Source organism: Eleginops maclovinus, chromosome 5, assembly GCF_036324505.1.
Source record: "Eleginops maclovinus isolate JMC-PN-2008 ecotype Puerto Natales chromosome 5, JC_Emac_rtc_rv5, whole genome shotgun sequence".
Classification (NCBI taxonomy): Eukaryota; Metazoa; Chordata; class Actinopteri; order Perciformes; family Eleginopidae; genus Eleginops; species Eleginops maclovinus.
In genome coordinates this window covers 28632161-28649250 of record NC_086353.1, presented here as the reverse complement: position 1 = coordinate 28649250, position 17090 = coordinate 28632161, and the positions used below count along the sequence as shown (strand labels likewise).

General features: G+C 41.6%; 1 protein-coding gene across 2 annotated transcripts in view; it reads left to right on the top strand.

Annotated features, from left to right (window-relative positions):
- The window catches only part of LOC134864788 (glycine receptor subunit beta-like), a 151915-nt gene that overhangs the window by 53266 nt on the left and 81559 nt on the right, over positions 1-17090 (top strand). Inside the window, exon 3 of one of the 2 annotated variants that reach the window (XM_063884031.1) lies at positions 1732-1859. In XM_063884031.1, coding sequence (XP_063740101.1) covers positions 1732-1859 — 128 coding nt within the window. The remainder of the gene's footprint in view (positions 1-1731; positions 1860-17090) is intronic. The other variant, XM_063884032.1, reaches the window with a different exon arrangement.

Here is a 17090-nt window from a genome sequence, read left to right as displayed (position 1 = left end):
ACCAATTTTACGCACCGGAAACAGCCTGATAGTGTCAATCGGCTGCCGCGGCTTAGTGTTTTGGCAAAAAATGGAGGGCAACGGCGATCAACCTGCGCGACATGAGAGACGAGTGATAACCCCTAATCACACGAGGAGTTCAATATGGAATCACTTCGGATTTTGGGCAGAAGGCAAAACTATGGAGAAGGACAAAGTGGAACGCAAACTGTGCGATCGTGAGTTCCCATATCACAGCAGCACTACAACTATGAGGGGGCATATGCAGACTCTGTATGTTCTAGTCCACTTTTGTGGGGAATGCGGCTGTTTGTTTTATTACCTGCCGAAGAACAGAAAGACCAACTGTTTGCCTCAAAGCATGCGATCTTCCAGTTTCCAAAAAGAGAAACAGGAAGATAGAGTGGGAGGTGTAAAGCCAAACAGAGCCTAAGGCTCAAATTAAAGGAAAAATAAATAGAGATTATGATGTTCGAAAATAATATATATAAATATATATAAAATACATAATAGCTTACAGAAAATAATCAATAGATGGTGCGCGCAGACCCAAGTAACACATTGAAGCGTGCAGGCGCGAGGCCTCTACAAAGTCAGTGTTGTGTGACAGATCCACAGGGCCGCGCTGGGCTAAAATGGATTGTGTTCTGATAAATTGTTTGTGTGTGTGCCGCGTGTCCTTTTATAACTACGCGCGTTATTGTTAGTAAATTATGTATCAATTCGGTGTGCTAATTTGCAGATTATTCTAAGCTGAGGCGCTTTGATATTAAAGGGCACAAACATGCCACAGGGGATTAGGGTAAAATAAGGACCTAATCATTTTATTATAATTTGACATACGTGCAATTGCTCTAGTAGTTGGCAAAAGGATATAATTTAAAGCTATTTAAATTTGTCAATAAATTGAATAAATACAATACAATATTTCTTGTTCAAAATAATTCATTTGAATAAAATCCTGTTAATTTAAACTTAATATTCTTGCTAAAACAGAGTATAACATATTTCTTGTTAAAAATAATTCATTTAATTTATTAAAAACATTGCTAATAAAATCCAGTTAATGTAATTTGCTGAGATTTAAAAAGAGCTTGATTCAGGGATTGATTTTAATCTTTACAATTAATGTTTCTGTGCCTAGTTTGCTCAGTTCGTTTTGTAGAATATTTGTACATAAGGCAGCAGTGTTTGTGTATTGTATGCACACTCTACTACTATTTATTTGTTTTAATGACTATTGCAAGTTTGTCTAAGTTTATCTTTCCTGTTTTCAAAGGTTTTTCTCCTTAAATCCCATTGAACAACTAAATGAAACTTTGTATTGAAATAAAAGACTGAAGAAGTAACAGTTCTCGCGTCATTGGAGTCGAATCCAGTTAAAGTGGGGAAACTGCACCAAAATACTTGACAACACGTATAGCACTATTCACTCTTTACAAAATAATGAACTTGGAGTATTTACTTTACAATTTCGAGCCACAGTTCATTTTAACCAGATCCTTGTTATAGCTTATAATATATATAAACAAGAACCCTGACCATATACAACAACTTAATAATAATGTTGACAGTCTGAAGGGCCGTAGCATTTTGTTAAATGCATACATTACTTTCATGATTCTTTACAGTAATTTCACATGTATAAAGCTTTTCTTGTGGAAAATAGAAACATGTTGTTATGTTCAAGTGTTTTAGATTTGAATTCTAATTCTCATTCCTAATTAACAGCCAATTGTCCCCAGAAGATTTGGCCCAGGTTCCGGCTAACTCCACTTCCAACATCTTGAACCGTCTGATGGTCAGCTATGACCCAAGAATAAGGCCTAATTTTCAAGGTAATGACACAAACTATACAGGTAAGCTATGACAAACATTTATTAGGATTCATTAATATAAGAAAATTGCTATCTGATATTAGTGTCATGATTGGGCATGAAACATTTTGTAAGCCACGACCACTTCCATATTTCCATGTAAAAACCAGCCACCAACGTAATTTCGTACATACATATGTTACATGTGGACACAAACAAAAAGGGTTCTTGCAGGAAAATATTCATAACGTCAGCCGTATTGAATTTCATGTGCAATATTGTGCAATTCAATTCACACACCCACTGCGGTGAACATTGTAACATTTGCGCCATGAACAGCTCTATGCCAATTACTCTTCGGTATCAATTTGCCATGACAACACATCCTACGATGCAGCCCCAGCCTTCATGTTTGTTAACAGTCCACCCCTAAATATTTGTACTCCAATTGTGAGGTTTCATCATATACTGTTTTCCATGGCAACAACACTTTAACCATAATAACACAATGTTGTTCTAAATCCAATGGACAAAGTCATATCAACACAAAACTAAACATATTTGCTAACGACGCAGCCGTCAAGATATCAAAGCCAAATGTGAGGTTTTATCATATGCTGTTACCATGCAGACAAATCCCTCGCCATGAAACACAATGTTGCTGTAACTCCTATATAAGTGGTCCCATCAGGATGATTCTGGGTCACCCTCTAGATTGCAAGTTAATTTGTGTGCGCCTCAACAGTTCAGTGAAATAACTCTGCCAACAACCGGAATAAAATAACACAGTGAATATTCTTATACATCATGGAGAGCAGGGTTGTACGGAGCCCCCCTGGGGTCACATGGTAGAAAATAAAAATAGACATGTGAATCCGTGTGTACAGTGTACTAATCTGTTCCCTCGGTTTAGTAATCCGATCCCTTGCTTTAGTAATTTGTTCACTCGATTTAGTAATCTGTTCCCTCGATTTAGCAATCTGTTCCCTCGCTTTAGTAATTTGTTCCCTCGATTTAGTAATCCGTTCCCTCGATTTGATAAATTCCACGACCCATGACCTCTACGAGTCTTAGAGATTGTGCAGATCAATGTTACTCTCCACTGCACAGCACACAAGGAGCAGCACTTCTTCGCAGTAAGTCAATTTCATTTTGTTATAAGGACAGATTTAACAACAGTGAAATCAGTGGTATTGATAGATTTGTATTTCTTAAACGCTTTTATGTGCACGTTAAGTTCATGTGCATTTCACTCATGCAGCTAACTACCTAGCACTAGCTACCATTTCACTTGAAAGCCAACTTTTGAGCAAATGGTTTAACGAGTTGCATTCACATGTTTATTCACCAAGCTATGTGTCGTCGTCACGATCGTTAAGTAGCTAGCTAACGTTAAAATATCATACACTTACCACTGTTAGCATGGTGTGTTTAGTATGGAACTCCACGCGTCATTCTCCCTCTATTCATATATAGAATATACTATTAAACCAATATGGCGGTGCCCTGTATGGCAGCGGCTACTCCAGCTCCTGATAGCGATGTGTGTTTTATGTTAAATATGTTGTCTGTACCGTCACAGTCTTCTACGAGAATAGTCTATAACAGAACTACATTACTCGGACTACGAAACTCTAACTTTTCCGAAAATCTTCCTGGAGTTACACTGGCTTTGGAACCCGAAACACTCTACGAGCTTGGCATCCTACCCCAGCAAGACCCACTGTTGTGAGAATATTGAATTTCTAACACTTAATTGCCGACCTTTCTACATGCCAAGAGAATTCACAGCCTTCAACATCACAGCTGTGTACATTCCAACCAGTGCGAACACAAAGGATGCACTGTCTACATTGTATCAGTCTGTCAGCTCAATGCAGAACTCTAACCCGGACTCTGTCTAGATAATCGCTGGTGATTTCAATCAGGTCAAACTGAAGACAGTACTACCACATTACCATATACATGTGAAATTTGCGACCAGGGGAAATAACATTCTTGACCAGGTCAACACTAACATTAATGACAAACCCTGGTTCACCAGGGCGGAATGTGAGCTCCTGAGAGCACTGAATGCTGCCTTCAAGTCCGGGGAGAAAGACGCCTTCAGATCTGCAAGGGCCAACTTGAACCGGGGCGTGGAAACGGCCAAGCGTACCTATGGACAGAAAATCCAAGCACATTTCACAGATACAAAGGACCCCAGGCGCCGCTAGCAAGGCATCCAATCAGTCACTGACTACAGGCCAGCACCCCCGCCGTGTGAGGACAACACAGACTTTCTCAACACCTTCTTCAGCCGGTTTGAGGAAATCAATACCACCACACCAACACAAGCCCCTGCCTGCTCGGACAATGAACCACTTCACCTGGACCCAACTGACGTACGGAGGACCCTAACCAAGGTGAACCCCAAGAACGCTGCAGGTCCTAACAACATAACGGGACGTGTGCTCAGAGACTGTGCTGACCAACTCACAGATGTTCTCACGGACATATACAACATCTCTCTCTGCCAAGCCATCATACCAGCATGCTTCAAAGTCACCATCATCATACGCCTCAACGCTGAACGTCTACCGGCCCATAGCACTCACTCCCATCGTGATGAAGTGCTTTGAAAGGTTGGTCAAGGCCCATATCACATCCAGTCTCCCCATTACACTTGATCCATTTCAGTTTGCATACCGTCCCAATCGTTCCACTGATGATGCCATGGCAACAGCACTCACATCTATGCCTGGCTCATCTGGAAAACAAAAACAGTTACGTGCGGATGCTGTTCATCGACTTCAACTCTGCCTTCAACACAGTCATCCCCCAACACCTGGTGAATAAACTCGGAGCAATAGGCATCAGCACCCCATTATGTTCCTGGTTACTGGACTTCCTTACCGACAGACCACAGACAGTAAGAGTTGGCAAAAACTTTTAGAGACCACCATCATGAACACTGGGGTCCCCCAGGGATGTGTGTTTAGCCCTCTGCTGTTCACACTGATGACATATGACTGTTATGCCAGACACAATTCAATCGGAGATGACACAACAGTGATAGGCTTCATCAGCGACGATGATGACTCAGCCTACAGAGAGGAGGTTCATCTACTTATCAACTGGTGTGACATCAATAATGTCAACAAAACCAAAGAAATAACTGTGGCAGTGCTGTGGAGTCTGTGAAAAGCACAAAGTTCCTGGGAGTGCATATCACAGATGAACGACATGGTCCACCAACACCAACCATCTCCCTAGTTAAGTAAGCACAGCAACGCCTCCACGTCCTTCGCCAGATGAGGAGAGCTGATCTACCCCCTTCTGCCCTAACCACCTTTTACAGGGGAGCTATTGAGAGTATCCTTACCAGCAGCCTCTCAGACTGGTACGGCAGCTGCCCTGTTCCTGACCAGAAGGCCTTACAAAGGGTGGTGAGGACAGCAGAGAAGATCACCAGATCTACTCAACCATCCATCCAGGACCTGTAACCGTCCCGCTGCCTCAAGATAGCCACCAATATCACCAAAGAACCCCACCCACCCTGCATAAAAACTGGTCACCCTCCTACCATCTGGCAAGCGCTACTGTAGTATGTGGTGCAAGACTACCACACTCAGCTAAAACTTTTTCCCACAGGCCATCAGACTATGCAACTCACTCATGAAAATTCCAACAACTTCGGCACCCACAAAGACCAACTGAATGTTACAAATAATTTAAACTCAATGTCTATACTATGCTCTTTTTATGCACAATATCATACATACTCACATACATCTCCATGCTGCTTCTCTGCACTGTGCTATATTGCACATTTTTATTATTGCCTTCAGTAACATACTTCAGAATTTAATCAAGTTATGGCACACTGAATTTTCTTCTCTGTTTAAATGTATATCCCCACTGTCTGTCTGTATATGTTGTGTGTATTTGTTTATGTCAGTGTGCACTACTATGTTGTATGTTGTGTGTTAAAAATAGTACTGCACATTTTGGAGTATGGGGAAATGCAATTTCAATCCTCTGTATAATTACTTGCACTAGTTGTAAGGTCTGATTGACAATAAAGTTCACTTTAACTTTAACTTATTAGCTACATACTACCTGAGGCTAACAACAATAACATCCAGTACTACCGGAAGTACACAAACAGTGAATTACATCATTTAATGTTCCATCACAATATATTGATTATCCTTACAGTCTGCACATCCAAAAGACACCTGAGACTACTCGGTGAGTATCCTGTCTTTGAAAACGAGAGTTTAAAGTGTTTTCAACCTGCCCCCTTTAGTTGAATATTCCGTAAACTCTTGTTTTTAAGACAGGAAACTCAGCGGGTGTCTCTTGAAACTATAGCTTATATCCCTGCATGCACTGGCAAAGAATCTCTCGCTAGCTCAATCCTGAAGCAATCATTGAAATTAGGCTCTCTATAGTTCAGGTTAATGGAATAAACAAATAGCCCCTAATGTCCTAAATAGAGAACCTATCCTAGAGAACCTATCCTTTAAACCCCATCAATCTTAAAATACAACCAACTTAACATTGACATGGTTTTGACATTATTAGATGAAAGCTAAATAGATTAATTAGCCAAATGAAAACAAAATAGATATTACAGGTACTACTGACACAATGCTGTCCCTCAGGAACCTCTAGGCAGTCAAGCGCCAAATCCTGCGCTTTCCTATGTAGGACAGAAAAAAAACATGGATATGAACCCCACACAGATTTAGATGTACAGATGCAAACATTTAAATTGAACCGCACCTGACACATACTACTTAATGATGTCCATCACCCAAATGTTGGCATCAAGGACTGTGGTGAATTCCTCTGTCACTCAAGTATGACTCATAATTGTTATGACTTCAACACGCAACGCATGTGTGCAACGCCTCGCAACGCCTCAACAAATCTGACGTGGATTTCCATGGCAACCAGGAGGTCTGCAACTATTAATGTCAACTCAGAATATATAGTACGGCTGTCCCCCATTAGTCAATTATTTGAGCTATAGCTATTACTTAAGAATAATATATGTCTCTGGCATTACAAATTTGTCTACTAACAATATGCTTTGGTAAGTTACTTTCTGTTTTAAGGACATCCTTCTTAATGACTTAATTCATTTACAAAAATACAATAATATGGACAAAACATACCAGCACATAACTGCATTTAAAATGATCATGAATAATAATTACCAGTACAAAATCCAAGGAACTTTCTGAGCCGCACGTCCCTGCAGTACTTGATGAACCTCTTCAGGAAATCCAGGACCTCCTGTTCTCTTTTTGCTCAGGTTCTCATGATGTAGCTTGGCTACAACCTTCCTGCCGGTAGGAGTGAGGCTGGTCATCACCTCATCCAACCCCCCTGGTGGCAGCTGAGCCGGTTCAACACTTGCTTCCAACAATCTGCTATGTATCCTGGATCCTGCAACATTGCTTTATGTGCCAGTTCAAGTAATATTTTCCTTACATTGTCTTTGGTGACGAGACATTTTACATCATGGGTCTGTATGAAATATAACCTTTTCTCTGTTCCAGAGATGGATTTGGAGTCTTTCATTGCTTGCTTAGCAACTTCCTTCTCATCGGTGGGAACGGTTTCTAAGATCCAAACAGCTCATTATCCATGATTTCAAGTCCAAGACAGTAGGAGAGGAAGGGCTTTGCCAATACTATGGGAAAGTAATTGACCATGTTGTAGCCTATGACCATTACTTTAGCTATGCTTTCCCACTCGTCCTTCATGTCATGTCTTGTCATTGGTATTTTCAGTGTGTTTCCAACAGTGCATTTCATAACAAAGGTCTCCCAGTACTCACTTAATGCATCACACAAAACTCCGCCACTGTCTTCTTCTTTCTCTGTGGTACCATTGGGTAGGACCATCTCAACCTCCAAGAGAGGTACTGTATATCTACAGATACACAACCATCCTTACAGGCAGCATTTAATTATTCGAAAACATTTCCCCAGTGAAGCTTTAGCTTTGTGATCTTGGGTTGTTCCACCCTTTCCACATGAACTAGGTCTAGAATGGTATTATCAAGTGGTAGTTGTAGAGTATCATCCTCACGAGGGTTTTCGTCTTCCAGGATATCGAACCCTAACTGGAATTTCCCCATCGATCACAATGTGGATTCCTGTTAGGAAACTTTCTTCAATCCAACTTTGCATTCCACCAGCTGTGGAAGCAGTTCTGGGCGGAGAAGCAGCAGCAGACGGTGTTGTAGGCAGAGAATAAGCAGCAGCAGACAGTGTTCTAGGAGGAGAAGCATCAGCAGACAGTGTTTTAGGTGGAGAAGCAGCAGCAGACGGTGTTCTAGGCAGTGAATGAGCAGCAGACGGTGTTCTAGGCAGAGAAGGGGGCTGCATACTGTGTTATACTTAGAGAAGCAGCATCTGCAGACGGTGTTCTAGTTGGAGAATGAGCTGCAGACGGTGTTCCAGTGTCAGTCCTTGTACGAGATAGGTAGAGTCTCATCAGTTTTACGATTTTCATAATGTTGACCCAGTGTCGGCAATGGATCAGGCTCCTCTTCGGGGAAGTCCCTCATTCATCAAATTCTGTCAAATCACCAGGCTTACATTTTCGTTGGAAAAAAATAGGTCCTTTCCGACTTCCTTCAACGCTGCCATTGTGGCAGTCGTTTCTGCGTTTAGGTTTCTGGTGCCGCCTCCTCTTTTAGTTTTTAACTTGAATTAAAGAGAACCCAACTTCTTCGAACAACCCAATTTGATAAGTGCACTTCATTTTACAGCAGTTGTGTTCTGAAGCAGTTTTCCAGAACGATCATCCCCTTGAGTGTTTTTGAAGGCCCGTTTTTGTTTTAGTTTTGTCATCAAGCTTTCTGTAGCTTTGGAGTGCTTGTTCCTTCTTCAAGTGCAGCTACTTCTCTTCTACAGTAATGCCGAAAAGCTATCCGGTCTCCAATCTTTGGTATATAACTAATTAGCTGGTTGTTTGTCATCCCATTAACAGCATAGCAGTCAATATGAAAAACAGAAATGGGTATGAAACCTTTTCATTGCTAAATATGTACAATTATGTGGAATAAGCATTTAATGTAATGGTTAAGTCGGCGCTCTCTCCCTCCCTCTGTCTCTCTCACACATGCACACACACCCCAATCTCGGCTGATACATTACTAGAAAAGAGCCACTTATGCAAAGGATATCTTCTTAATGAATCAGATTAAAAGTGCCTCACAATAAACATGAAAAATAATTACAGTAAGAAAGTAGCTGGGTGGAACATTTTGCTTCTGCTCCTTTATAAAACATCCAAAACCACTGTGACATTTGATTATCACCTGCTACCAGCTTTATATCCGAGCAGAAATTGGTAGTAATAATAATACTTGCTATAATAATATTCAGAATGCTAATCCCAAACATATGTGGCATACTGTATATTAATATGGCATATGCTTTATACACATATTGGACTATACACACATCATACTCCATCATTTCAATACAAACCATACACAGTCACCGTTGTACCTGGGACGACCCCCTACATAAACAATCCAAAAAGGTTATTGCTCCAGCTGTTTCCAGGGCAAGGGTTAGGAAATGTATACCTATATACCACAGCACAGAGAGCGCCCTCATCAAAATCACAATCGACCTCATCGCATCTGATTCCGGACTCATCAGTATTTTCATCCTCCTGGACCTCTCTGCAGCCTTCGATTCTATATCCCGCACTATATCCTCCTCAGCCGCCTGTCTGACAAACTTGGGCTCTGTGACACAGCTTTGGCCTGATTTGAGCCCTACCTCTCGAACCGAAAACTTTGTCACCATCAGTGACTGCATTTCACCATCAGCCTGTCAACCAAGGTATACCTCAAGGGTCTGTGCTTGGACCCCTCCTCTTCACCATCTATATTCTCCCACTTGGTCAAATCATCCGCCAGTGTAGCCAGTCTGGCCTGACCCTGCTACCAAACTCTGCGTTGTGTTTGAATGTATCAAAGAGACGTGGACAACTGCTCACTTTGCCAGCCGGGGGACTTTATTCAATGTGTGAAACATCAAATATCAGTACAGCAAGCAACTTCAGAAGCCAGGTTGATCTCATGCACATCTCTCCTCTGGGAGCGCAACGCTGACTCCATGTCATTACAATTCTGTTTCTAAAACAACATAAATACTATGAAAAATAAAATACAAATGAAGTCATCTTAAAATGAGAATAAAATTGTCACAACAATCAGTTGAATAACCAAAACAAAATATATCTCTGATAGTACCAAATAAAACATTAATTTGAGAATTTATCCACTCACAGCTGCAATACTTTGTATTTTATGAATTATATTAAATATAAATGAACAGGAACATACATGCTATATAACCCCAAAAAAAACCCCGAAATCATCCATACACAAATGTACATAAACAAACATAATGGAGTAGCTCACATACCTGTGTGAAACATCAAATATCAGTACAGCAAGCAACTTCACAAGCCAGGTTGAGCTCATGCACATATTTAAAAAGGGAAAAGCAGACAACAGCAGACTGCATGAGAAACCTTACCATGCACTTAGCATAGCTTGAGAATGGTAGCCTAGCCTGTTGCACAAAAGTGCTGTACTCGATAAATAATTACATACACACTCTAATATATGACATGAAAGTAAAGGACATCATTTGTGAACTGTTACAACAACAAAAAACGGCGACTCTGTCGAGCATTTCATCCCATTTTAACAAATTATTGACAAGCCACTTGTATAACTTTACCTCTCCTTTGGGAGCGCAACGCTGACTGAGGGGAATGCCGCGAACTCACTAGGAGGTGAGGTCACGTAATTTCAAAATAAAAACTCCTCCAAGAGAAATGAATACAAAAACAGGTGAAAACAACAAAACATTAACAGAAAAGGATTATTGGTGAAATATATACCTGATACATTAGTACACCAGTTACACCAGCATGGTCTAAACTTCCATTGATACGCTGGTGACACACAGCTTTATCTCTGCACAAAACCATCCACTCAACTTAATAGCACAAAAACAGAGCTCATGGTTGTGGCTCCCAAGTCACAACTCCGGAAGGTTGGAAATCTGCTCCTCTCCGTGGACGGCTGCTCCATCTCTCCATCCCCTGAAGTCGGCAACCTGGGGGTCATCCTGGACACAACACTCTCCTTCCAGGCTCACATCAAATCGGTCGCTAAATCAGCATTCTATCATCTCGAAAACATATCCTGACTCCGAAGGCATGTATGAGTGAGAAACACTCATACATGCCTTCATCACGTCCCAATTGGACTACTGCAATGGGTTCCTCTCCGGGGTTCCCAGCAAAACCCTGGAGAGGCTCCAGCATGTCCAGAACTCTGCCGCCAGAGTTATCACCCACACCAAACCATGGCAGCATATCACCCCCACCCTCATCCACCTTCACTGGCTCCCAATCAAGTCCAGGATCACTTTCCAAACCCTCCTCCTCCTCACCTACAAGTCTGTCCATGGCCTCGCTTCGCAGTACTGTATCAGAACTCCTTCATCCCTACACCCCTACGTGGAGTCTGCGGTCCTTTGACATGGGCCTTCTCTCTATTCCCCGCACTTGCCTCCGAACCGTTGGTGACAGGGCGCTCAGTGTTGCGGCGGAACGCTCTTCCTGCAGTGATCCAATGCTGCCTCCCTGGACATCGTCAAATCCTCATTAAAAACTCACCTCTTCGCCATAGCCTTTGACCACTAACCCATCTTACTCCCACGTTCTTCAACCACAACTACCATTTCGGTTTTCTATTTTATTTACTTTTTTTTTGTATTATTTTATTTGCCCTAATTTTTTGTTTGTTTATTTGTTTTCTGTCTGTCCTCACAAAATGGAAAGCGGCCTTGGGTACTTACAAAGGCGCTATATAAATGCAAACTATTATTATTATTATTATTATTATTATTATTATTATTATTATTGTTATTATTTTATAGTTCCCACATTTATTAGACTATTTTCCCACATTTCCTTTTTCATAAATTTGCATCAGATTTGATCCTCCTTTCTCCCAATTTGGTAGCCAATTACACCCAACCAGTAGCAACTGACTACAGATGTAATGTAGCTTTTATCTAAATATGGGAACATAGGTCCTTTTTTCATGTTCCCATTGAGTATAGTGCTGCGTACCGGTACGCCAAACCGGTACTGGACTTGTAAAACGTTTCGGTTCAAGTCCGGTTAAAAATCGGACTTGAACCGCAACTGCTCGCGAGATCTTTGTGACGTCAAGGGAAGCTAGCGATGTGATTGGCTTAGACTTGGTGGACAGCTCGGGCTGCTGTGGCCGCCATATTGGATATTTGGTAGTGTAGCTAACTCCTTTGTTTGGTCTACGGCGTTACGGGTCATGTAAACACAATGCTGCGGGGCTTTAAATCAAGTAAGGAGTGGGATCATGTGACGAAACTGCCACTAGATACTGCGAAGTGTAACCTGTGCGGGAAAGTGATCAAGTGCGCTGGGGGAACATCGAACATAGCGAGGCACTTGAGGCGAAACCCCAAAATATAAACTACTCCACATGCAGCCTCAGCCACATGGCGGCAATGTTTGGCAAGCAAAATAACAAAGATCGAGATAAGCTGAACAACACTTTTTGGAAAATAGGCTTTCATTTTAAATAGGCTTGTAAAAAGTTGACATTCTTAGCATTATATTTATTATAAGATATACTAGTAGTAGCATCGGGACTAGCCAACTAGGGCGTTTATTCAGCGTCATATTTTCTTGTGTAAAGTTTGGTAAATTAAATAAATGTTTGAACTTTGTAGTAGACTAGTAGTTTACTGTAGTTGCTGTCATAAGTCATGTGTAGACTGTATATAGTGGCAAAAAGTGTATGTAACTTTTTACATTTGTACTTTGAAGAGAAATGTAGACAGAAGTTGGAAGGACAGTAGCAGGGAACACAATAAACCAGAGGAGTTTGAATTTGAGTTGATTATGAGTTTATTTTCAATTGACAATTAGCTTTTGATAAGTTCATTTTAGTTACTCACACAAGCCATGGGTTCAGGTCCGGACTTATAAGTCCGGACCTGAACCTGAACTTCTGGATTTGAGTCCGAACCTGAACCCAAATGTGAGTCCAGGTACGCAGCACTAATTGAGTACCATGAAATCTGGGAACATAGGGATGACCCCTTCCAAACTCTCTCGAGCTCAACACCGCTACTCCAACATGGGGTTGTCCATAATACCAAAATTAAACTCACCTGCATGAGTTAGTGCAATTTAGATACAGCACACTGTGTAACTTTTTATAATTCTTTAATGAACAGTACACATTCAAACAATATAAATAAGTAAAACGTTTCACTATGTATGCAGTTCACATAAAACTGGAAAGGCATCTAGTACTTTTCAACCTTTTATGTGCCAGGAAGAGGCAATCTGTTAGTGCTGTGACTGCTGTCCTTTGAAGACTGAACAATGATAATAAGCAAAAAATGTTGAAATAAAAAATAAAAACATGCTGCACTATTTATGCAGTTCATTCAAAACAGGAAAGGGCTCTAGTGTTTTTCAACCTTTTATGTGCCAGGAACAGGCACTCTGCAAATGATGTCCTTTGAAGACTATTTCAAGAACAAAAAAAATAGAAAGATCAATTTACTATAGGGAGCTTCACTTAAGCAAAGGACATGTCAAAATGATGCCAAGGAACAGCACATGTCCACAAGCCAGGGCAACTCTAAACAGCTTCCCCAACAGAGAGGCTGACAGCGCTCCAATAGGACTCAATATTTCGATTGCCATCAATATAATGTCCCTTCAGTCGAACCAGTGTGTTCTCTAAGATTCTCCACTCTGACGGTCTTTCAGGTGACGGATGAATAGCCACAGAGATGGATGGCGCACTTGCACCGTATCATTCATTGTCCGGTGGTAAGCTAAAATTACACAATTATAGAAAGACCAAACATTAAAATGACTTGTACACATTTTACAACTGCACACATTCAACATGGTCATTTTGCAATTACTCACATTCAACATGGTTGTTCGTTCTTTGGTCCATGTCCCTCTCGAAGACATTCTACAAAGCTGGTGGAAAGTTGAATCCAGGGTGGATGTATGTGTTCTTCATGTAGGTGATGAACTCTTCCATTGCAGCATAGTGTCTCACAAGACTGACAAGTGTGTTAAAGTTTATCTGAACCAGTCTTGGTGGTAAGGAACAGTCAATCGGAGCTCTTGGAACTTCCTCCACAAGGATTGGTTGAAATGAAAATAACAACCTCCAACCATGGGTTAGGGTTAGGGAACTCCGTTCCCAGTGCTGTCTTCAGGGCATTTTCAAAGTCGCAGATGACAAGTTGAGGGCGCCAATTGTGGTGGGTTACTCGTCGGATGGCTACTTTGACAGCTTGGAGTACTTGCCTGCAGTGTCCAATGGTTCTCTGCTCCTAAAGCACATGAACAAGAGGCAGTACAAAACCATGATGGTTTTCCAATATGGTAAAACACTGTCTGTATGGTCAAGGGCAACTCCTAAAGGTGGCATCCATGTAAGTTGTTCTGCATTGTTGTAGCAGGGTGAGATTGTCATTTGACCAGTATGCCCCAATCATTGTCAGCATGAAGCAAAAAAAATCTTCAGCCCATGTTTGGGCCCATGAGCCTGTGACCTCCACTTCATCCACAGTGGCTGGGATCCCTGGCATTGCCTCAGACCTGGCTCTCTGCATTGCTGTACGAAAAATGCCGGTATTGGTGGTCTATCACATCCTCCTTGGACTACCCGACGATGTAACACAAATTCTGCATTGTGAACTCATCTCACTGCCACGGATGGATCCTGCCTCACTTGAGCCACAACATATTGTCGGAATTGAGCTCTGCTGACCATGGTTTCATCCTGGGGATGGGTATGGTCCTCCTCATGGAACCCAATCACTCTGATAACTGGATCGTTATCCTCTTCATTCAGTAGGTTTGTGTACACCTTTGCTCTGCAGTTATGGCGCCAGCAACGACAATGCATCTTTTCGCCTCTCATTTGATGTTGGTGGAAACGGAAGTTCTGAACAACTAAAAACCTTTGCTCCACGGTTTCCAGGGATCAAGTTTCCAATAAAAGCAGCCATTTGAGCAAACACCATAGACCAGGTGGTCGGTCCTGTCCGCTATAGCTCTACACCAACACAATACTTAATTTTGAAAATGTCCTAGAAATGTGGGATCATAGGGTTCCTGACAGACTAAGAAATTAGGGAACATAGGGCTGTGGGACCATTGGGCTGTGGGAACATAGGGCTGACCCTAACCCTAAATAGGCTATATATACTTTACATATATTAACTAGTTATTAGTTTACGTACTTTGTCGTTGATGAAGGTGGGGTCAGCTGTCTCATCTTGCCTCAGTTGTTCTTTGAGAGGTTATGAACCGGTCCATTCTATCAAAAAATAAGAAGTTAGTATGTCAAGTTAGCCCGCAGGAAGTAGTTAGCACAGTAGCACCGTGCTAACGTTAAGTGTATTATATTTTAACGTTAGCAGTTACTTAACGATTGTGACGACAACACGTGGCTTAGTTAATAAACATGTGAAGATAACTCGTTAAACCGTTTGCGTTGGGTTGGGTTTCAAGTGAAATGGTAGCTAGTGCCAGCTCGTTAGCTGCTTGAGTGAAACGCATAATGCACATGAACTTAATGTACACACAAAAACCGTGGAAGAAACGAAATTCAATCAATATCACTGATTTCACTGTCATTAAATATTTCCTTATAACAAAATTAAATTGACTTACTGTGAAGAAGTGGTGCTCATTGTGTGCTGTGCAGTGAAGAATCCTTAAGGAGTAACGTAGACTGCGCAATCTCTCTGGCTCGTAGAGGTCAGGGATCATGGGTCGTGGGATTTATAAAATCGAGGGAGCGGATTATTAAATCGAGGGAACGTATTACTAAACTGAGGGCAGATAAGTAAACCGTACACATGGATTCACACGTCCATTTTTTTCTAACATGTGACACCAGGGGGGCTCTGTAGAGCTGCTAGCAAGATTACAAAAACTGTATAAATGACAGATTACTGCAACAAACCGGCATATCATTTCCAAAGTTTCTGAACTACTTCTTCAACTAATGCTAATGGTGGAAGGCAAACTAGGGGATGTTGTTGCGAAGTATACTATGTGAATCAAGGACTTTAGACGGGATAATAAAGAACAACTCACAGATAAACCAGGAATTGTACAACAGTAACAAGAGCACCGACAAAGCTGAGGGACGAATCGATTAAGCGGAAACCGCATTACAGGCTGCTGCAATTGTTAGAATTCTAATTTGAGAGCCAAGAGTTGGTTTAAAATTGATCATGTAGCTTTCCTTAAAGTATAACAATATTTATTAATGTAATGATATGATAAGTCTACAAAGGAAACACAGATGCAGTCCTCTCCCACAGTACTGATGCACAGTCCACGTTGAAGCAGTTAGCTGTCATTCAGCAGGGTGGAGAAAGGCCTCGATCGCACATTTCTGCTCTCTGGTCCTTCGGGTCTCGTCTTTTCCCATTGGTTGGTGGCTGGGGCTGGATCCTATTGGCCCCTTGTCGTCACATGGGCATATCCCCGTCTCTTATTTAGTCTTCTTCCATTGGCTGATGTCGACGGAGGCCAGTCCAGGGCGCATTCTGCTTCGCTCTCTTATGACGTCACCATCTGATGACGTAGTCATGATGCTACTCTTTGTGAAATTTTATTATACAATTCTTCTGAGGTTTATTGGTTATTAAACACATATTAGTATTACTGAAGTGTTGGTGAGTGCGAGTTGAAGACGGTTTGTTTAGTATGTAACTCCACATGTCATTCTCCTTATACTCATGTCTACAATATATTATTGGCTACATGCTACCGTGAGGCTAAAACAATAACATCCGGTAGGCGGAAATCCACAGTATCCACCCAACAACCAGTCGGTTGGGCAACAGTGAATAATGTACTTAAATGTTCACTCCCAATATATTGATTATTTCTCACACAACCAAAGCGCCAGGCCACCATAGAGGCGCAACTGATTGATCAGAAAGAACGCACTCGCAGAGATAAACAAGCAGATCTCTGGCATACCTGAAGAGTCAGAGTGAACCAACATTTCCAGTTTCTTAGAAAGTTTACTGAAGGACTTGCTGCATTTGCCATATGATATGAAACTCAGGATTGAGAGAGCACACCCCAAACCCGCCGGGCTGCAGTCCCGCCGGCCTGCCTGGG